Genomic DNA, 22,841 nt, shown 5'->3' with positions numbered 1-22,841 from the left:
AATCAGGAAAAGAGGTTCGTGATCACCACATAAATCACCACGCTGTGCCAAGAGATTGCCCAGAAGCAGATGTGTCTTTGACGTTTGGCACAGGATTGCACCACCGGATCAAACAACAACAAAAAAAAGGCCCAACCCTCAAACTATAAACATGTCCCTCCTCAACCCCACGACGGAGGCTACAGCGGCACAGCGTGCCTCCTCCTCCTCTCTGTTTCAACACATCCCCAACTTGACTTCCTTCCTGCCCCACCCTTTGAATTTTAATACCTGCCTGTCATTTTTTTCTACTCTTTTTTTTTCTCCTACCTCCTCCCTCCTTCACAAGACCTTTGCTGTGTATCTAGTAATTACTCAAGCACTGAGAAAACCCTTTCATTTAAAGGATTGGCAATTATCTCAGTGGAGCACAATAAAATGGCTTCCCCTCAAGAGGAAGGGGAAGTTTGAGCTGTGGCACTGCCTTGCTCTTCAAGTGGGAGCAGAGATGGAGGTCCTTTAGGAGGAGAATTTTTTTTTCTTTGCCTCGTCTCTCTTAACTCTGAAATTTGCTAATCAAAGATGAGGCATGGGGAAACAACATAAGCCTAGTGGTGGGACTTTATTGCCAAAGATTTGTTCCTCGTTGTTGTTAAGTCGCCACACTTAAAATATATGAACAGGGTTCAGATTTTAAAACGTTTGAATAGCTACCTTTAACCAGCTCTGATTTAGAGCCTTGGCCTCCTGTTCACCTCCAGGGGAATCTATAAAGTTGTTCAAACCATTGTAAATAACACTTTTATGGTGCTGTGGGGAGAGTTTGATCCTTGCACCTCACTGGGACCAACACCACTGTTAGGTAGATCATTCGGGGGGGGGGGTTTTGGCTCTTTTTCAGAGCAGCAGCAAGCGATACTGTGACAAAGCACACAAAAATGTAAATAAGTTTCAAGTTGTAAAATCGGTAATGTGTGGAAAAGGGAGACTGTTGAATTTGGCTGGGGGAGTCATCCACAGCGTTTTGGGCTGTGTAAATGTAGAAGGTGTTTGAGTTAGGTCATATAAGTCATGCTAAAAGTGTGATATGTTAACCAGATGTGATCATGTGACCAGTTAGCCGCAGTGGCAGCCTGCACTGATTGAGTTCATTGTACTGTACTTATTTCTACAGGAGCGAAGACTTTTGAGCGTCCATTAAAGTTGATTTCATATAACACAGCAAGCATCACTGAAGATAGTATTCCAGTCTGTTTGGTCATAGAGAATAGATTTTATTTAAATGCACAAAATATGTGCTGTTCTCCAACACACACACTCACACAAACACCAAATACACACATTATCTGAATGATTCCCTCCTATGTGAGATTCCTGCTGCTGTGTGTTTGTGTGTGCGTGCGTGCGTGCGTGCGTGCATGTGTGTGTGATCATGTGTGTGTTAGTATCAGCCTACCTGTTACCTTATTTATAGTTTTAAATGGTTTTAATTGTATTACACTGTAGAGGCTAGTGAGAAACCACATTTCTTCTTCCGGCTCTTGGAGAGTACAGATGCTTTTTCCCTCCTCTCCTCCCTATCTTACCCCAAGGCTCTTTGTCTGTCTTTGGGTGTAGGGTGCTTTTTGCATTTTTTCTGGAAACTGGAAATTATTCAAAATGGATCTTGTCAGTTGATCTCTCAACGCGATTGACAAAATTTTTTCAACGATGAACAGGAGAAGGGGCTCCCAGATGCCCCTCTGGGACAGAGCCAGCTGGGTATGTCATGGACTCCTGGAAACAGTGGAACCTGATCTGCCTCTCTCAACTGTCTGTAGAGGATTCTGAAGATGTCTGGATATTCATGGTGTTGGTGTCAGGTTTCTTGCGTTTTGGCCTGGGTAGTTACCTGGCTTACCGGGAAAATTAATGAGCTGTCGAGGAATATTGGCTCAATCCCGGAGCTCTGGGATGGATCACACCGCGCTGTGAACACATACACTCATATAATTGTCGAGATGAGTCGTAATCTTGGATTTTTGGCTGAGATTCAGAGTCTGGCACAGAAGGTAGATTCGATCAAGGAGAAAGTTGACAGGTCAGCACGGATTGGGATAGATTGATTATGCCATTATTGGATTTAGAGGGGTTGAGGACCAACGGAACTTTAAGACAGAGAGGAACTTATCTCTGTCTGGCCCCAAAATAAGTTCTTATCTGAATCTGGTGCCCTTGAGCCTGTGAGGCTGAAGTGATTACTCCCCCTCAGAAGAAATGTGGAATGCTGCCGTCGCCATGGCAACTCTGTCTCCCTATCCCAGCCTGGGCGGGACTGTGACCGGTGAAGGCCGTTGAATCGTTCCAGGAGTCACTGTGCTCTCTAAACCCAACAACCTCACACCCCTGTCCAAACGGAGGTGGCGAGCGCTGCTTATCGTGGCTGCATGCACTGATGTGTGGAGAGTCCCAATCCCTACCTCTCCACCTAGTGGACACTTATGTTGTATAATGTGTGAAGTCTGTTGCATTTCTGTCTAAGGTGTTTTTTGCATAGCAAAGCTGCCCTCCATGAGTAGGGTAACTCTGAAGTGCTTTTTTTTCCTCCACCTGACCCAATCCTCATATATAAACCGTCTGATCTCTATTACGGTAGCGCGACTCGGGTTGCAAATGACCACAGTCACCAATTCTTGTAATGTGTCTATGTATGTATGTCTGATCTCAGACTGGTGTGTACTGAAACTCTAATTTCCCTCTGGGATTAATAAAGTATCTTTGAATTTGAATTCATTTCAGCCTGTGTATTTCTGCAAATACTTTGTGAAATGACAATAAACAAATCTTGAATCTTTAAAATTTATTAAATTATTTATCCATAAATTCAGAAATGTTGATGTGTTTTGGCCCATGTCTTTGATGTATTTACCTTCTCAGTTGCCTAGTGGTAGAGTCTCCACCCTGGGACTGGGAGATTGGGGTTGAAATCCCGGTTGGGTCATACCAAATACTTCAAAAATGGGACCCAATGCCTCACTGCTTGACACTCAGCTTTAAGGGGTTGGAGTGGGGGGGTTAAACCACCAAATGGTTCCTGAGTGCAGCCACTGCTGCAGCTCACCGCTCCACATGGGGATGAGTCAAATCCAGAGATGAATCACCAGTGTGTGACTAATGGGACTTTGACTTTAACTTTAAAGTTTGGACACCATGTTTCTTTACTATTACTATTTTACTTATTGGAGTAAGCTTCCAGAGCTGCCAGTGTTTGGAAAAACATTCTTATGCAGATGTTAGACTTTCAGACTCATGAAATATTTATACTCCAATATGAAAATGTATTGATGCAAGGTAAAATGATGCCGAATACCACCGCTGCACAAAAAAGTGAGTTGGCGACACTTTATAACTACTAAGAGGATAAAATAGTTCACTTTTAAAAAGTAAATATTTTGTTTGTATGGTTCATTTATTTTATGGTTAATGCCAGATCTACAGAATATAGAAATAAATATCTCAGCGAAGTAAGGCCAAGTGGATTTTTCTGTTATTTGAGGTACTCAAAAGGCTGAAAAACAATATTTTCTTAGAAAATGTAGCCTATTATAATTGTTATTAAAGTTTGCTGTGCACATTGTTTCCACAGGGTCTGTTTCCTTGGTGGAAAATGAAATTTAAGTAAAAACGATCATACCCCCCACCCACCCAAAAAAAGAGAGAAAAAAAGATTTGTTGTTGAATTATTACCGTGACCATTATGGCTCTTTCTTTTATTGATGTATTGTTGTGTGTGTGTGTGTGTGTGTGTGTGTGTGTGTGTGTGTGTGTGTGTGTGTGTGTGTGTGTGTGTGTGTGTGTGCGTGCGTGCATGTGTGTGCTCGCGAGAGTGGCTGAATGAGTCAGAATGCATGTTTTGTGCTTAACCTAGTTTTTCTGCTACTTGAAAGCGGTTGTTAGCTTGTTTGTGAAGGAACCCATTGAATGAGTGGTTTGGTCAGTGTGGTGTTTTGTCTGCGCTGTTGTTGGTGTTAAATTCCTTCCACTGTATATTTTTACTCGCTTTATGTTTTCACAAGCACCTCGGTGCTGCTTGTGCCCGCCTGGCAGCCCCACCTGTCTTTTTTTTTTTTTTTTTTTGCCGCTGGCACATGGAAGGCCAAAGTTTGGCTGGAACAGCTGGTTGCCCTGGCAACACTTTGCGCCACAGCAGCGTATTGGAACAGTAACTGGCCTATCCATATCAGTCTGCAGGCGAGATCTGGGCCATGCCTTGTGTTAGTAGATTATCTGATTTCCATTCAGACGACTCGGGTATCAGCCCCACTCCTCCATCCTCTGGAAAAGCGACCCCAGCCAGCCTCTCTGAAAGCCCCCAGAGCCCTCCTCTCTTCTCCCATTTCCTGTCTTAATTACGCACTCTTTTGTGTCACAGTTTTTTTTCCCTCTCCTGCCTCCCCTTCTTCTGCCCCCCACCCCCCTGCCCGTCTTTCACTCTCTTTTTTTCTGAAGAGATGAGGACCAAGATTCTGAAGCTTCAGGTCTGTTGTAGGAACCATCCTCAACTCTCCCCCTCCACCCTCACCTCCCACAACTCAGCTTCCCTTCTCCCTTCCATCGTCTGTCAACCTGAAAGCAAATACTGTTTTTTCAATGCATAAAAGGCTTAATGCTGTCAACAGGATGAATCCAGCAGGGCCCATGGAAACATACTCTGGGTCGCAGCTACAGTTTCTCTGTAAGGGATGAGAGGAGGGGCAAGAGGAAGGTGGATGGGTGAGTGAGGAAGGCAGCTGGAAGGGATTACTGTGCAGTTTCATGGGCAGCACAATTACAAACATACCAAGTGTTAACTTGGCTGTGTAGCATAACACCAATGATGATGCTTTGGCTCTGGAAATGGGACAAGTCTTCTCTCTCTCTCTCTCTCTCTCTCTCTCTCTCTCTCTCTCTCTCTCTCTCTCTCTCTTCTCTCTCTCTCTCTCTCTCTCTCTCTCTCTCTCTCTCTCTCTCTCTCTCTCTCTCTCTCTCTCTCTCTCTCTCTCTCTCTCTCAGCGCTTGTTTGCACAAGTGTGTGTTTGTAAATTTGGAAAGGTGTTCACAGATGTGTAGAGCTACACACCAGAGCAGAGTAAGTCCCTCCTCAGGAAAAGGAAGAGTTAAATCCAACAAGTAGAGTTGTTGTAAACACAAAGAGTAAGCCAAGTGGGCACCTCTCATATGACAAAAACTGGTTTGTCGTCATTTTGAGCGAGATCTGGTTACTGAGCTGGAGCACTGAGGCGAGACCAACAGAGGGTGACCTTGTCTATGGCGAAATCTGACACAGGCTTTCACCTACTGGTGGGGGATTTTTTTCCTTCTTCCTCCCTTCCTCGCTCTCTTTCTCTGTCTTGTTATCTCCTGCAGAAGGTGGCTAATTGCTGTGATGTTGTAGATTACATTTGGCTTGCAGCTCTTATTGTGTGGAGTGCAGCCAGACGTAAACGCAGATATCCCCTAGGTTTTAGATGTTAACTACATTTTTGGGAAGTCACAAAGCCTGATTAGACTTCTTTATCTAGGAAGTGTGCAAATAATATTTAATACACCAGGAAATAAATGGTCTGTAGTTCATATATCATCTTGGTCGCTAACCCCCCAAGATACTTTACAACACAAACATTCATTCACACATTCACACGCTGGTGATGGTGAACTACAATGTAGCCACAGCTGCCCTGAGGCACACTGACAGAGATGAGGCTGCCATTTACACAATTGGTCCCTCCGACCAACACCAAATAGGCAAGTTGGGTGAAGGGTCATGCCCAGCAACACAACAGCAGAGTACCCTGGCAGGAGCTCTGGGGTCCTCCGACTCAGAAAGTTACTTTTAATTCATCAGTATTTGCATGGCCATACATGTATTTGTTTTGTTTTGGGTCATCATTGCATCCGACTAAATCGTAATTGGTGTAATTAGACATGCAGCGTTTGCGTCCGCAATGTCTGATTCGCCAGAACTATTTCTTGAATTTACTGCTGCAGCCTGGAGTGGCAGCAGGGGTAGCGAGGCTTTGTTTTAGGGTGGTAGTTGCCTCTCCATGCCACCCAAGCAGATCTGCTCCTGCCAAAGACATGATGTCTGATATGGACAAAGCTTGGTTTCAAACTGGCAACCCACCAGTTTCAGGGCAAACTCCTAACCCCTGAGTCACTGTCGCCATCTAAAATACACATCGTATCAGTTATACAAGACTGGGAAAGTGTTTTATAAGTTCTTGACTTTCTTCAGTAAATCTAATTTCCCTTTGGGATTAAAACAGTATGGTTAAATGTTTAATCTGTTTACAAAAATGTTTATTTCTTATTTCAACCAAACGGTTAATCATCCGAGTCCTTCATTAAACAGTATAATAGAGAATACATTAGTTCAGATTTCCCTCTTCCCCATCCTACTCCCCTAAAAATATCTGTAATGACATGTCCCTTGTTTTGTTTTTTGGACATATATGTCCTAAACACACTTCCGTTCTGGTTGAGTTGGTTCTGTCACCCAGCAATGTGCATGTTTGTGTTTTCCTCTTCAGTGTCTGCATGTGGTACAGAGCAGAGCCTACTGGTTATATTGTCACCCTGAATTAGAATGGTTTTATTGGGGAAGCTGGTGATTTGGATTGCTGTTTGTGGAGGACCCACAGAATAAAATGACAACCTGGTTACATTTATTAATGAGTTCATTTTGATAGATGTAAGCAAATATAATTCTGGTATACAGTTTAAAAATAGCTGATTAGAGTTTTTATGTACAGTAATATTACAGATAATTTGGTTTTCATGCAAATGAAACAAATAAAACACTTAAACTACTTGAAGTGCAGTGTAAGTCAGCCTAGTGGGTCTTGTCAGTTTTTTCAAAGCAGTAATCTCTGAATTCTTTCTTTCTTTCTTTCTTTCTTTCCATCGCTACACGCAGAGGATGACTAGGCCCGTCAGGGAAGCACTAAGCATTCAGCATTGCGTGTTAGAAGCCGCCTGAATGGCACCAGACCTAACGAGAGCTCGGCAGGGACCCTGAGGTGGGCCTGGCAACTGCAGTCTGTCTCATGGGGCAAGAAGGGCTTCTGTCTGTGTGTGTGTGTGTGTGTGTGTGTGTGTGTGTGTGTGTGTGTGTGTGTGTGTGTGTGTGTGTGTGTGTGTGCGTGCGTGTGTGTGTGTGTGAGTGCACGCGTGCATGCCTTCTTAAGCCGGGCGGACACTGTGCGACTTTTTCACTCGTAGCACTCAGCTTCAGCTCAAACTGTACGACTTCCTCGCAGGGCAGATCTCACGAGCCAGGTGCTCACACTGCACGACCCAGTTCTCGGATGCGACCTGACTGCTCACACTGTACGTCTGGTAGCAACACGTCGGCCCTAAAAATATGCTAAAAATAGCAGTTTTTACTCAACACGTCAGACTTTTTTTGTCTTGTTTTGCCTGTTGTCCTTCAGGAGTGCTGCAGGAGGACACACAGGGATTTACGGGGGTTGGATGAGGAAAACGAAATAAAGAAAGTAAATCTGTGTTTTGTGATCAGTTTAATTTGACATGAACACGACAAACACACTTTCTTGACAATCTTTGTGAGTAAAAAAACGTGTAGAAACAAAAACGAACAACGTGTGTTATTAGGGAAATAGCGGTGTTGATGCAGGATTGCGCATGCGCCATGAGCGGTTCTGGTACTTTTTGGGTCGCAGCTGCTCGCAGCGCCGCTTCAACAGTGCGATACCCTCATGAGGGACAAGCGACATATTAAACACGCTAGAAGTCCGTGCGACCTCACGACTGCTGATCGGCAGCTGGTCACATGGTGTTAATCGCCTCTCGTAACCCCCTGTACACTACACGACCGCTTGGCGCAAAACTCGCCCCAATGTCGTGGATTCTCGCACGAGTGGAAAATCGGCTCAAAAAAGTGAAAAAGTCACACAGTGTACGCCCGGCTTTAGGGTTCTACAACTCCCCAAGGCGCTTCACAACACAGCCAGTAATCCACCCATTCACACACTGGTGGGGATGAGCTACAATGTAGCCACAGCTGACCAGGAACACACTGGCAGAGGCGAGGCTGCCGAACACTGACGCAGTCAATCCCTCCGACCACCACAAGGTGGGTTAAGTGTCTTGCCCAAGGACACAACAGCAGCATTTTCTGGTTTGCGCCGGGATTGAAACTGCAACCTTCCAATTACTGGACAACCTGCTCTACCTACTGAGCTACTGTTGCCCCTTTTGAATGAAGATTACTTCTTCCAAAAAGAACTTTTTACTTTACTTATATACTTTAATTGTATCTATTTGCCTTTATTTAGCTTTGAAACGTCTCACATAAATGTAGACATTTTTCTTCCACATTTGCCCATAGTCAAGAGGATTTGCTCATGAATAAATTTAACTAAAAAAAACTCACACAGAAAGTCAGAGTGTTATAGTGGGCATTTAGATTACTTCTTTACTAGTTCTGACTTACCTCCCTGTACTCACCTTCTCCTCTGCTCTCCCCTCCTCAGACTCTGCGGTTCCATTGCCATCCACTGGGCCTTATCCAGTGTGTCCTCAGTTACCGATTATTTTAATAAAGATTCTTTATTTTTTACCTGTTTGGTGCGCGAGTGGTGATTCTGCATGTCTTGGGTTAAACTCGTCCCCAAAACCATGTCAAAAATCAAACAAGCCAACGCTATTGTTCTGCTCTATCGCATCATCCCACACACCAAAGTGCTGTGATTGGCCCACCAAACCGATAGTCCTTCAGTACACATCCAGTATACGGCTCCAGCTTTTTACTCTCACCCATCCAGATGCAGAGAGAGCTGAGGGGGATGAAAGAGGAAGGCTGCTGGCCCAGATGACGAAAGATCAAGGGTTGTCAAGTTCTGTGCTGATTAACTGTGTGGGATGATAGTGTGCATTTTTAACCTAAGGTTGAGGGTACCACATCTTTGGAAAAACTCTGGTGTGGTACCAATACCAAAGACTTGACATCCCAAGGACCTTAACAGCTACAGGCCAGTGGCTTTGACATCCCACCATAATGAAGACCCTTGCTCAGCTTTGGCCTCTGGTGAGCTCTTTACTGGATCCACTTCAGTTTGTCTACCAGCCTGGCGCTGGAGTGGATCATGCTATCATCCACCTCCTAAACTGTTCACCCAGTCACCTATCATGTATCATGTTCTTTGATTTCTCCAGTGTTTTCAATACAATCTTACCCAGAATTATGAGGAATAAGCTGGAGTGTATGGGAGTAAATCATCACTTATCCACATGGATCCTGGACTACTTAACAAACCGACCACTGTATGTGAGAACTCAGGGCTGTGTCAGACAGGGTCATCTGCAGTGTGGACGCCCTGCAGGGAGCGGTTCTGGCACCGTTTCTCTTCACCATCTTTACTGCACACTTCTCCAACAACTCCACCAACCGCCTTCTGCAATAGTCTGCCTTATAACTGATGGGGACAACAATGAGTACAGATAACTGACTCGGGACTTTGTAGACTGGTGCCAACTGATGCCTGTAGATCAGGGGTGTCAAACTCATTTTAGCTCAGGGGCCACATTGAGGGAAATCTAGTCCCAAGTGGGCCGGACCGGTAAATTAAAAAAAAACTTCAGATTGTTTTCTTTGTTTTAAAACAATCAATATAAAACAAGCCTGAGGACAGTGTATCCAAAATAGTACAAGTACAACACCTGAAGTGTACTTGAAAATTTGAAAAAAACAAAAAATCAATAAATTAAAAAAACATTCCTTAGTGATTCAAAGAGCTTACAGATCACATGACTAGATCCATTTCATGCAGCACTTAAAGTATATTTGACTCATTTTACTTTACATCTTTTAGCTTTCACCAGCACATCAATATCAAGTCACATCCTGAGTGGCGGCCAACTTCAGGATGTGATTCAAGTTCTTGTGCGAGCCTTGAGCACAGCTTTGTTTTATTTATACTCATTACAGAGGAAACTTGCTCACAAAGATACGTTTATTTTCACTCTACATTGTAAAGTATTGAAAACAAAGTTTACACATCCATCTCGCGGGCCGGATTTAACCCGCTTGCGGACCGGATGCGTCCCGCGGGCCGCATGTTTAACACCCCTGCTCTAGATCAACCCTACAAAAGTCAAGGAGTTGGTGGTAGACCTCCGCAGTCATAATTATCCTCCTCTGCAACCACTGAACATTCAGGGTATACACATCAAGGTTGTGAAGAGCTACAGGTACTTTGGGATTTACCTGAACAATAAGCTGGACTGGACTCAGAATGCTAACACACAGAGCAAGCTATATCTGCTGCAGAGGCTAAGGTCTTTTGGAGGAAAGAGGCTGCTACCGGAGACCATTTATGACTCTGTAGTGCCATCAGCTATGTTTTGGTTTGCTGGGGCAGCAGCATCTCTGCTGGAGACAGGAAGCGACTGAACAGGCTAAACCAAAGGGCCCTCTGGACCCGGTGGAAGTGGTGTGTGAGAGGAGGATGCTAGCTAAGTTTTTATCAATGCTGGATAACAGCTCTCACCCAAAGCGGGAGTCTGTGTCAGGACTGAGCAGCTCCTTAAGTGTAAGGTTGCTGCACCCACGATGTAGGAGTGAGAGGTATCATAGGTCTTTCTTTCCAACCTCTGCCAGACTGTACAGTAAAGACCTCAGTTCATCACGCACACATGCATAAATAATACACGTGGGCTAGCTAACACATGCATCCAATACTGCATAGTAGTTTTTAGCCATGTGCGATATTATAAAGTGTAGTTTTTTGGTGCAAAATGGAAATTATTACTAGTCCTAGGTGAAGTGTGCAATGATGAACGTGCAATGTATAGTGCTTTTAGTATTTTTGTTTTTAGTGACTTACATTTTAATATTTTACAAACTCACTGCTGTCCTTTTTCTGCTGTGATAAAAGCAAATGCCCCCCTCGTGGGACTAGTAAAGGTTTATTATCCATTCATTCAAACTGATAAAGCACTGTGATTGACTCACCAAACCGATAGAGCACTATGATTGGCTAACCAAACTGATAGAGCACTGTGATTGTCGAGGCATAAGACCTTTCTGGCCAGTTCAGGCCGGGGACACACTGGCCGCGGAAGCGCCGCGAAAATGGGACCGCCTTCATTCGGCGCCCTTGTTAAGCTATTCTATAGACCACATGGGCCGCCGAAGCGCCGCGAATCGCCTCGCGCCGGCGCGTGCCGGCGCTCCAGCCCGCGCCGTGCAGCGATCATTTCGGCGTTGGCTCTATTTTTTTCGCGAGCCGCGGGTGAATCGCGTCAATTCTGGCAGGAAGTCAAACATAGACATAAGAGGCAGGCCGGTAAAGTTAACAAAATAAAGCATTTCAAAATAAAATTCCGCAATAGTCAAATGTGTTCGTAAACAGACACTGCAGAAAAACCACACGAACACGCACACACATACACACACATCGAACTTGTGTGCGTGTGTGACCACGTGAAGGGGTGTGTGGTTTTGGGTGTCTTTTCACCGGAGCAAACAGGACAGAGAGGCAGAAAGTCTGAGGCAAGCAGTTAAGATGGATGACTTTAAATTAATTATGGAAGTTGAGAAACACAAGGAGCTGTACGACCCCCCAAAAACATGATTGTTTACGTACCCATGTCGGAAGAAACTGCTAGGATACAGCTGCAGAATTGGAGCGGGTTCCAAGAGATTCAACTGGCAGAAACAACTCATACCATAGGTTCACACACACACGCGCGCGCGCACGCGCACAAACACTCAAACGTAGGAAAAGAGCTGAGAAAAGGCAGAGAGGAAATGGAGGACACCAAATGTTTAAAAGAAAAACTACAGCTGAGTCGAGGCGCGCCTCGACTGGGGCGCGTCTGATCTGAACTGAGGAGCGGCGAGCAGCGGCCGAATTTCGTGAGCGATTCGCTTCTCGGCGCTTCGCGGCGCTTCCGCGGCCGGTGTGTCCCCGGCGTCAGGCTCCAGTGGAGCGCATCTAGACCGACCTGCAGATCAACATCATTTTGCTTCAGCTACTGTCTGTCTAGATTTCTAGGCTAGCTTTTACTTCGTCTGCTTCATTTCTGCCAACATGTGTTACTAAACGCTAACCGGAAGAATGCCGACCCAAAGGGCGTATGTCGCCATCTACCATTACAGAGACAAACACACTTTGTTCAATAATTTGATTTTCTAACGAACATGTAAACTAGGATAGAGGCTCTCATTTTGGTTAAGGTATTAGCTTGATTTTTTTGCCATAACTCGATTTAGAAACACTTGTAACCACACTGATGGTGATTCCAACTGAAAATGTTCAGATTTATCTGTTCTTTAATAACCAAAATCAATCCCAGCCAAGTGAAATTTTGGTTAAACATGCATGCACAAAAACAGGCTGATGCTTTTTAAAGTAAGAGATAAGTTGAGTCATTTTTAGCATTTTTTGATCTTTTTTTGGGGCGTTTTGCATTCCTGCCTTCCAAGTCCAACACATTTATAGTAAACGCACGCATGACGGTATAGTGGTAAACGCAAAGAATTATAATTGGTGAATTAGAAAAGCTGCTGACCATTAGTGTTGTTTCCTTATTTTGGGAGACAGTAACTTGTCGTGGTGCCCACAGACTCGAGCAGATCATAAAAACCAGACCTGGCGGGTTTACACCAAACTCAAGGCCATGCAGAATGGAACTATGAACTGTGGACAGCTCACAGGAAACGCCTCTCTGTTAAGCAAACATTCATATAGTTTATGGCAGCTACTTTACTGTGCTGTTTTTTTGGGCTCCAATGAGTCGACATTTCAACATGGCCTCAGTCTAATTTCCTCTGCTTTTCTTCACCTTTTTTTAAGACAACCTCTCCATGCACACGCATGCGTACTGTTACCACCTTCTCCTATCAAAATAAGAGCTTTGTTTTTTCAGCCAATTTATTTCCATGGAGGTGTGAGGGCCAGCTATTCACTCTTGTTTTGACAGAGACTTTATTGCGGCCTCCAGGGCAGCTGTAGGGGCGTGAGGCCCACCCTTCAACAGGCTTCACCCTCCTCCACCTGAGACCTAAAGGAAGCAGCAACACAGCTGCAGCTGCCCCCCCCCCCCCCACACACACACACACACACACACACACAACCACACACCTAAGCTCTGCATCTTCACCTGATCTCCATATGATTATGACCCTCAAACGCACGCAACCCATAAAAGGTAAAAGAGATGTAACATTTAATTTTGTAATAACTGTACTCAGCTGTTCTGTGTACACAAGCACTTTTGTATATAGATGCACTGGGGCATACACACACAAACGCCATGGTGATGAGCTGAGATTGGAGGTGGAGCCTAACTTCTACTGGGACCACACATTTTATGAAAATAAAAAGTCTGCATGCTAAATAAGTTTTATATGAAACTGCAACAATTGTTTTTTATCTCCAGTTTGCACACAAATTAATACAATTTCTACCAACAACTTGTTTATTTTTGTCTGAGCATTGTGACTCAAAAGATGACATTTATTTTAAACTGTTGAATGGAAAGTAAAAATGTACCAGCAACTAGTAGGTGAATGGATTTTGCCATAATTCACTTTAAGCAGCTCAGTGGGAAATAATCTGATTTGTGTTTTCATGTATGTAAATGTATCATGGCGAAGCGATAATTAAAAATCTGTCATTTTTCTCAGTCCATGAACTCACCATTGATAAGCATGGAGTTTTGTGGAAGTTTTAGCTTCCAGAATGACTCGTGTTCAGTTAATTATGTCTTCATAAAATCAATCAGAATTGTCCCAAGTTTGGTCTCAGTGACCAGAGCTGTAAAAGAATTAGAAATTGGACTCCAGAATCGATGCATGTCTCTTATTTTTGATGCATTCAGTTCCTTTCTTTTGAGAGTTTTAAACATTTCTACTAGAGTTAAAATAGTTTGATGATTGCACAAGAGCTGCAGTGACACGTCGTTTGTGTTCGTTGCATTTTATTGTAAAGTGTTTTGTAATAATTAGTGAATGTTTTTTTATGGCTATAACTCACTAAGTTGGTCAAATGTTCTGTGTTTCAGAGGGTATGCTCAGATGGTTTATGTTTCATTTTAAAGACTACAAATCTGGGTTTCCTGCAGGCTGTGTGAGACAGTAGGGAGTTAACAGCAGTAGAGTTATTTGGTTCTTGGACACGGTGGCCTCGCCTGCCGGATGCAAGTTTGACTCAAGGGCAAAATCCAGAGTGAAAGCCTCTCATGTTTTTGACTGGTTGCCAACTCTGTTCTCTCACCGACTCCCCCCCCCCCCCCCCCCCCCGCTGTCACCCTCAGCCCTCTCAGCTCAGTCTTCCCCTCCCCTCTCTCTGTGATTTACTCTCTTCTTTCCTTACACTTCATTCCTCCTCTGATCCTCTCCTACATCAAAATCAGAACTGACACGAAGCAGGTTTGCTGTCCCTCTGTAGGCAGCTTAGCCTCGTGCAAAATTATGTCATCTCTGTACAGAAGTGCGCTGCTCAAAATCCTCTATGGTGGTTATAAATATGTTTGTGGAATTTTTAAAGGAACTGAAAAGCAAAATGTGCTTCAGAAGCTCAGAGATATTGTCAACAGTGCTATTTACATTCTGAATGAAGGAAAATGCTTTAAATGATAGGCATGCATGATGTTGAATAGAATGAAACAATGGACCTTTTCACATTTGACATGTGCTTATGGCAGACTTGATGTTAAGTCCAACCGGCCTCTTGGAAAACAAACACTCAGAATTTTTGAGCACCATCCAAGTCAGAAAAGAGCTTGAAACCTTCACAGGACAGGATATCCAACAAAGCTCAAGTCTGTCATATGTCCAATTTTGCCTGCTTGTTTCTCAGATTAGATTAGATTCCTCACATTTATATCAGTGCATTCAGTTAAAAACAAAAACAAAATCCATTGGAGCCCACTTTGACCTCTCAGGAAGCTTTTGGTGTCTACCATGCTTCCTGCAGCTTTACTTTTACTCTTCATAAATCCAAGCTGGCCTATTTCCGAGTTGGTATGACTCACCACAGCTTCTGAGGATTGTGAACTGACAGGTTAGGAAACCACATACAGCAAATGCCTTCAGGCTGGGAACAAAGTCAACTCGTGTCTCCTCAGGCAAGCCGTTTATTTAACCAGACAGCCTGCTATCATATATCGTCCACAAAAAGAAAACAGCACCAACAAAAAGGTTTTCTCAAATAGAAGCTAATGTGTTGAGCGTAAGTCAGCCAGTATTTTCAACATGTCAAACTTGTTGGGAAAAAACGATTGTTTCAGATTTGAGTGCAGCGGGAGTTGTTTAAGCTAAGAATAAGACGCCTGGATTGGGAGGGTGTCCATTTGTAAACAGTTTGTAGACATAATTCAGTTCAGGTCAGATTCAAGCTGGCCAAGAATGTGCTCATGAACAACGCTCCAAGGAGAAGATTCCCAGCATTCCTTAGTGGTTAAGAAGAGGTACTGGTCTTCACAGATAGGAAGTCATCTGTCATTAGGGGGTAATCACTTCTTGAGGAGTTTTGCAATTCCTGGAATGATTACTGTTGTTATCAACAGTGAAACTTGGCGCTGAGAGAGCCGTCTGTTTTTTGGTTTTTTTGTAGTTATTTTTCTCCTCTCTTTGTGTGTTTGAGACAGCCTGACTGATCCATGGTTGGCAGTGCTTTTTCAACCTTCTGTTGTCCCACCGTGCACACTCACCCAGATTTAGTCATGTACATTGTTGACTTAAAGCTAGTTGGTATTTCTTACCTGGGGGCATTTCTCCTTACTAATGGCTCATGTGCAATGATGCCTATCATGTCAGTGGTGCAATGAGGTGGATGCAATCTGTCATGCAGACTCATGTTTAAACAACAGAATTAATTTGAACTACATGCTATCTGTGGTGTTTTGGTGCCTCTCACGCCACTAATCTGTATGTTTGTCATAGCGTTCGTCCTGCACTCCTTTTAAGTGAATATCTCTTTCTTTGCGTTGGTTGATCTAAAACTTCAGGTGGAGTGATGCTGTTACAATGAAAAAAGCCCTTCGACACTTGCCTGACATAATAATTTCTTTGGGGTGCGCCCCACATTACCTCTTCCTCATTTTACTTCACCACCACTACCTGAGGATCCTTGAGAGCAGGAAATGTATCTTGTTAAGTGGCGGATGAGCCCCCTGCTTTTACTAAGAGAAAAGTGGGGAAAGGCCTTTCTTTCCCTCCAGGGCAATCAGATGAGTTTAGCAGTCTTGAAGCTGTGGATCACGCAGCTGGGAACCGGAGAGCCTGAAAGCTGCAGGCGCTTCTGCTTTATGTTTGCGGAGACAAATAATAGCTCATAAACCAGAAAAATTTGATTGAATATTTAAAAGAAATGTGCTTCGGGCATTTATCTTGCTTTTTATTTGCACACATGCAAGTACACGTGTTTGTCCTTGTGCATGGGAGCGACTCTTTGTATGAGCTGTTTTGCTTTGCCAGGGGGTCAGTAGGTTTATGTTGGCATGCAGCCGCTAGATACTTCCAGAGGAGGCTACTCAGGAAGTTTCCCTGGCACGTCCTCTGCATAATGCAACACGCTTCACTGCTACTGATTCAACCTGTCATGATAAACAGGCTCTGACCAAAGTATCCACTTCACCCAGTACTGCATGATATCCCTTTCACCTGTGAGAATCCAAAACAACAATCCAATCCTGCCTGATTTGGATTCAGATGTGTAGCCTTCAGCTTACCAGTTCCACCCACTTCCTTCTTTGAATAAGGTTAAACTTTTACATTTGTTTATGGCAAAACTCTTTCACTCACAACAATCCATTCCTCTGCAGGTCAGTGGAATAATTCAGAGACGTTCAAAACAAGAGAATTTCCTCCCATGATTCATTGCAGCCTTGTCAGTCATGGCTCTGTTGTGGTTACTGGAGGGGAGCTGCTAATGTTTGTCTCCAGTTTCCATCCTCTGAAGTTCTATAGACATACACAGGAAAAGCAGCAGATGAAAGGCAGGGAAAATGTCTGCTGCTGCGGAACCTTTTCAAAGACAAAATAAAACAAGCTATATTTAAAAATGTTACAAACGTGAGTTCTTCTCTGGACACCAGTTTCCTCTCACCCACCAAACACATGTAAGTTAGGCTAACTGGCTGCTTGGAAATTTCTCTACATGCTGGTGGATCGGCTGGCTCTGAGATGGATGGTGTTCAAGCCCTATGGATGTTTTTTTTTTCCTCCATAAGCCTGATTAGTTGATGCCCCCTTGGTCACATGGTGCCCTATGCATGGTATGGGATGCGTGTGGGCAGAACACCGGCGCTGGCAACTTTACTATCGTTCAGCCCCAGTTTAGTCATAATATCAGCAAACAGATTATTCTTCTCTGTGGTAGTGGCGCTACATCCAGTACCTCCAACGACATTTAAAATTCAAAACTCAACTAAGTTTATAGAGATTATGTGGCTATTGAATCTGAAAGGTCAAGGCAGATGGTGTTTAGATTCATCATTCTGGGTGATTAACCTGTCACCATGTTGTAGGACAGTGGTTCCCAAACTTACTTAGCTGTGCACCCCCTTCTATGTCCTGACCATGCCGACGCACCCCCCACCCTCCACACTAGGGGCGTGGCTATGGAACCACTTAATTATGCTTTAATCACCGAGTAGTAGAGTAGGAGTTGACACCGCCTGCTCACAGCTCTGTGAGGGGCTGAACGGATGATTTTGTCACTGAGTCTCATTAGGATCTATTTCAGCCAAAAAAATTTAAATCACTCACTCCTGCATGCACTCTTCCACACCCGTGGGCCGTGGTTCCGCTGGAGTGCGTCTGTGACATGACAGACTCGCTCCCACAGCTTTTCAGTGTGCTATCAATAGCGAGGTGTGTTGAAAATGGTGTCCCAGTGTCAGTCAGATATTGCTCAGATTCTTTCACCATTGAAAAAATGAAAAATATCTTGGTATTGACAGCGCACACGGCAGAGCGCTCAGTGCGCGGCTGTGGGTCACGGGCCAGTTTGAGAGCATGTTTGCTTATAACCAAAAGTGGAATACAAATAAACTTATTTCATTTATTTATGGACACTTTTATTAGGTCCATTTCTGGCTATGCTACTGCCCCACCCCTTAAAAAAATGCCACAAGCATTTTATTAGCGTTGAACGGCAGTTGAAATTTATTTATATTGAAGACAGTATGTTAAATCATGCTCAAGTGAACAAAAAAACACATAAAATGATCATAAACACAACAATGCACACTCGCATTTGAGTTAATCTGAAACACTGTAACAAAGTTATGCAATATCTTCCACTTTTAAGAGACTCGGACATCCTACAATGTATGCTTTGTCAACACTTGACTGTTGGAACTTCATGTCCCACCCTACTTTTACTGCATGTCCAACAAAGAACATTTTGCAACAGAACACCACTGGTGTGAGAGGTTCTCTGCTCAATAAAATCAGAGAAGGAAAAATAACCGACTGCTACCACTTCAACTTTAGGGCAAACTACCAGTCCCGAAAAGGGGAAGACAGCAACTGGTGCTCTCTCGTTTACAGCAGCGATGTGTGTTCCGGTATCGGGGGACGTGACTAAGGAATGATGGCCTATGGGGGGGTTGGTTTTGTGTTTGTGTTTAAAGGCTAGCTTGTTTCACAGATTTGCTATTGCAGCTTTAAAGTTTTAAATACGGTGAGTAAATGAAAACATTTCTCTGGATTTTATAAGCCAGCGCTTTGTTAAGAAAGGAAATTTAGACACGTTTTTGCTGTTAGATAAATACAAGAACTTATTTAGCAAGAAACAGCACGATTGAAAGCTGAAGAGCTGCTTTTCCAGTCCCTTCAGTCTACACTGATCTCTCTTTACTCGACTTCCTTTGTGGTTTGAGTCTGCATTTATCTCCTGCTTTTCCTCAGCTGACCACTTTTCCTTGACTGGCCCAAATCCAAGGGATCCACCCCATTAACCAGAACACAAATGCACATATGGCTTTTAGATTATGTTTGTTTTTCTAGCAAGCCTGCATTTGTTCTACTCATATTAAATGCTAATTCACACTGCTTAAGATGCAACCAGTTATTGAACAAAACCCCACCATCCTGTGTAGTTTGCCTGTCTAACAGCATTCTTCACCACAGCGTGACACTGCCTGGCTGAAGACAGGAAGTGGAGACAGAGCATTTTTGTCCGTCTGCATTTAAGAGGTGCCTGCCACTTAATGACTTCTGACAAGCGAGACAGCGGCGGCTTTGGGTACTCAAGGGCTGTTTTGGGGTCACAGAGAAGTGATCTGTAGGAAGTCAAGGGTTTATCAGATAACATCAAGATTGACTCCATGCTGACTGGCACAAGTGGAAAACCTAAAGGTGTAGAGAACACTGAAAACCCTTCTTTTTTTAATCTTTTTTCTGGTTATAATCAATCACTCTTGAGTTTTTCATGTAGGTTGAACATGCAGATAGTCTCTTACAGCTGTTGTCTGCATTAGCCTCTGAGAGAGGATAGATGGTGAAACTCTAGGATTTGATAATCCTGAAAGATGTATGTCACACTGTCACTTAACGTTCATGGACTCACCCATCTTGTCTCACCACAGGGAAGTCTCTTGTTGGTTTAGTGTCCAAGAAACAGCAGAGACCTTCTCAGTTAATAGAAGCTAACCATTAGCTTTAGCAACTCCACCACACAGCAGAACTCCTCCAGGCGTGTGTTATTTGTGGCGATAAAACATCAATGTTGCAAAGCAAACAGTCAGTGGTGGAGTCATTTTGCTTTTATCCAACTTGAGGCAAGATGTCCAAATGTCGAGACTCCACATCCTGCCGTCTGAAGCTCACCTCTAATGTGGGTCAATTCTACTTCCAGAAAATGGTGCACAGGAGCTTTTTTTTCCCAGAGTATGACTTACAAGGTATTCATTTCTACTTGAGACCACTGCAAATGTATTAATTAAATAAGCGTTCAACACCTTTAAATTTCAGTTTAAAGTGTTTGGCTTGTGATTCCGTCTAAGGGTTGATGCAATCATAGAAGAGAAGTAAGTCTCATTTCCTAGATTGTCATCATAACAAGCAAGGAATAAAGAGATCACAGGGCAGAGCTGGGACTGTTATTTTGATCTCATCATAGTGTTTCAGCACAAAAAATGAGCTGGAAAAGTTGAAGTCACATTGAGACTTGTCATTAAGAGATCCTGAAAACTATGCTTAACATATGCCATCTGTTGTGTTGATTTTTCATATTTCACAGGCTCTTATGCGTCCAGGTCGCCTTGACCGGATCGTCTATGTCCCTCTCCCAGATGCTGCAACTCGACATGAGATCTTTTCTCTCCAGTTCCGTAACATGCCTGTGGCAGAGGACGTGTCTATAGATGACCTGGTGACTCAGACCAACAAGTACTCAGGAGCGGAGGTGAGTTAGAGCTTCACGTGTTTGATTCAAGGGCGATGTATGAAATTGTATATAATTAAACCAAATCTAGATTGCATTTTTAAGTACATAATGCTGTATGAAGTCAGCAGTCTCTGACTTCACTTCCACTGTTTGATGTTTCATCTGCATCTAGAGCAATGTTGTTGCAAATTTTCGAATTAATGCTTCAAATTCAACAAAATTCCATTCAAGGATATGGCTCGGTCCTCACAGCCGTCATGTCTCCATAGAGTCCCTTTCAGGACTTGGCTAACACGTCAGCCTATTGTGAGTACTTTAACAGTGAGTGACGTCACTAATCAGTGCCAAAAAACGTCTATGGACATTAGTAAAATTAAACATTTAATCCATCAAAGTACGCCATAATTTATTCCATGCAGGGTACCGGGAGAGCTGCTGTGTGATGTAAAAAGAGGTGTTCAGTGACCTAAAGAAGTGCTTTTCCTTTACAATTCTCTGTGAGACCATAAAATCTGCAAAAATTACGGCATTAGGGGGGATTTCTGTCGCGTTTTTTAGTATTGGGAGTTCAAAAATTGTGATTTTTTAAAGCAGCGTCAACGTTGCTCATTTTCTTTTCCTTCCATTCTGCTTCACCAGCAGCTCTGCAGCTTTACAAATGCTGGTTGTTTGGTGACGTGTGGCAATGTTTTTTTTCTACTTAGTTACAACCAATCAGTAAAAGTTAACCACAAGTCCTGCTTATCAACATTACCGGGCCTTTCCAAGTACACACAGTACAGGCTTAAAATTTGGACACACCTTCTCAGTCAATGTGTATTTTTCATTTTCATGACCATGACCATTTACAAAGGGGCCAACAAGTGCTAAACACCTCTGGGAACTCCTTCAAGACTGTTGGAAAACCATTCAGGTGACCACCTCTTGAAGCTCATCAAGAGAATGCCAAGAGTGTGTAAAGCAGTAATCAGAGCAAAGGGTGGCTATTTAGAAGAAGATAGAATATAGGACATGTTTTCAGTTATTTCACCTTTCTTGGTTAAGTTCATAACTCCACATGGGAGAGTCTACCAACATAAATGATCATGAAAATAAAGACAACACATTGAATGAGAAGGTGTGTCCAAGCTTTTGGCCTGTACTGTACATACATTAAGAAAAAGGCCTGAACACACAAATATTTTACAAAAATATAGGGCTGTTATGTAATCCACCATTCAGCGGGAATTCAAACCTTTTCTTCTTTACAAATTTCCAAAAGTTAAATGAAAAGACCCTTACAGATGTCTGTAATTCTGAAGGACCTCAGGGTCAGAGATGCGGACCTGCAGTGAATAAATTGTATTGGTTTTGCTAATTTTAGAACAAAACTAGCACTAGATAGGAATGTGTTTCTGTCTTGCTCTGCAGATAGATGAAGCTCTGTTTTTCCATGATGTCTAGAAGGTGCCTGTGGTGTGTCACAGAGCGCTCCCGTTATCTGACTGTGGACTGAGAGTCCCCGTACAAACGTTCCTTTGTGTGAAAGATCTGTTTCTCTACGTTTGTCCCAAACATGATTCTGTTACAACTAAACTCACAATTCTCAGAAACAGTCCAAGGTTTAGGAAGAATCCCTAACTGTTTGTTTGGAAAAATGTTTATTTTAGTGAAGTTGTTTCTGTCTGCACACAGTGTTATGTTGTAGACAGTCAAGGTTACTTTTCATTTTTCACTTAATGCAATGAACAATCGAAGTGAGGAACTTGTAGAGAAGTGTCGATGTTACTGGACCAAGGTAATTCAAGAAGCAAATTTGAAGCATGAAAAATATGTCTTTGCCAGATCACTGACCTTTAAAAAAAGTACAACATTTAGAATACTTTGGTGTCCCGGTTAATTGACAGTTAAAATGTTATAAAAAAAATTCATAAAAATTACCTTGTTCAAAAAGTTATAAAATATTGTGCTGCATGTTTTCTACTGCAGGTGACCTTTGTCTTTAACTTTTAAACCATTATATATACTGTGGGTATGGAAAGTATTCAGACCCTTGTCAATTTTTCACTGTTATATTGAAGCCATTTGCTATAATCAGTTACATTTGTTTTTCTCATTAATGTAAACACAGCACCCCATATTGACAGAAAAACACGGAATATTTTACATGGTCCTAAGTATTCAGACCCTTTGCTGTGGCACTTATATATTTAACTCAGGTGCTTTCCATTTCTTCTGATCATCCTTGAGATGGTCCTACACCTTCAATGGAGTCCAGCTGTGTTCGATCAAACTCATTGGACTTGATTAGGAAAGCCACACACCTGTCTATATAAGACCTTACACCTCACAATGCATGTCAGAGAAAATGAGAATCACACACACACGTACCATTTAGAAAAAATAATAGAAAAGTAAATTCCCAAAAATATTCACGAAAAGATTAACATCATTTCATCTATAGAGTTATTACATGTATTAGATAATTAAAAAATATAT

General features: G+C 43.0%; 1 protein-coding gene across 2 annotated transcripts in view; it reads left to right on the top strand.

Annotated features, from left to right (window-relative positions):
• Positions 1-22,841, top strand: part of afg2a (AFG2 AAA ATPase homolog A) — a 249,339-nt gene that overhangs the window by 194,657 nt on the left and 31,841 nt on the right. The window contains exon 16 of one of the 2 annotated variants that reach the window (XR_008562907.2): positions 20,217-20,365. Coding sequence is in view for 1 of the 2 variants with exons in the window: in XM_054739358.2 (XP_054595333.1) it covers positions 20,217-20,381 (165 nt within the window). In the remaining variant the exon portion in view is untranslated. Of the gene's footprint in view, positions 1-20,216; positions 20,382-22,841 lie in introns of those variants that run through there. The other variant, XM_054739358.2, reaches the window with a different exon arrangement.

The sequence above is a fragment of the Nothobranchius furzeri genome, chromosome 1 (genome assembly GCF_043380555.1).
Source record: "Nothobranchius furzeri strain GRZ-AD chromosome 1, NfurGRZ-RIMD1, whole genome shotgun sequence".
Lineage (NCBI taxonomy): Eukaryota > Metazoa > Chordata > Actinopteri > Cyprinodontiformes > Nothobranchiidae > Nothobranchius > Nothobranchius furzeri.
The sequence above is the reverse complement of the archived record's forward strand: the minus strand, read 5'-3'. Positions and strand labels throughout refer to the sequence as shown.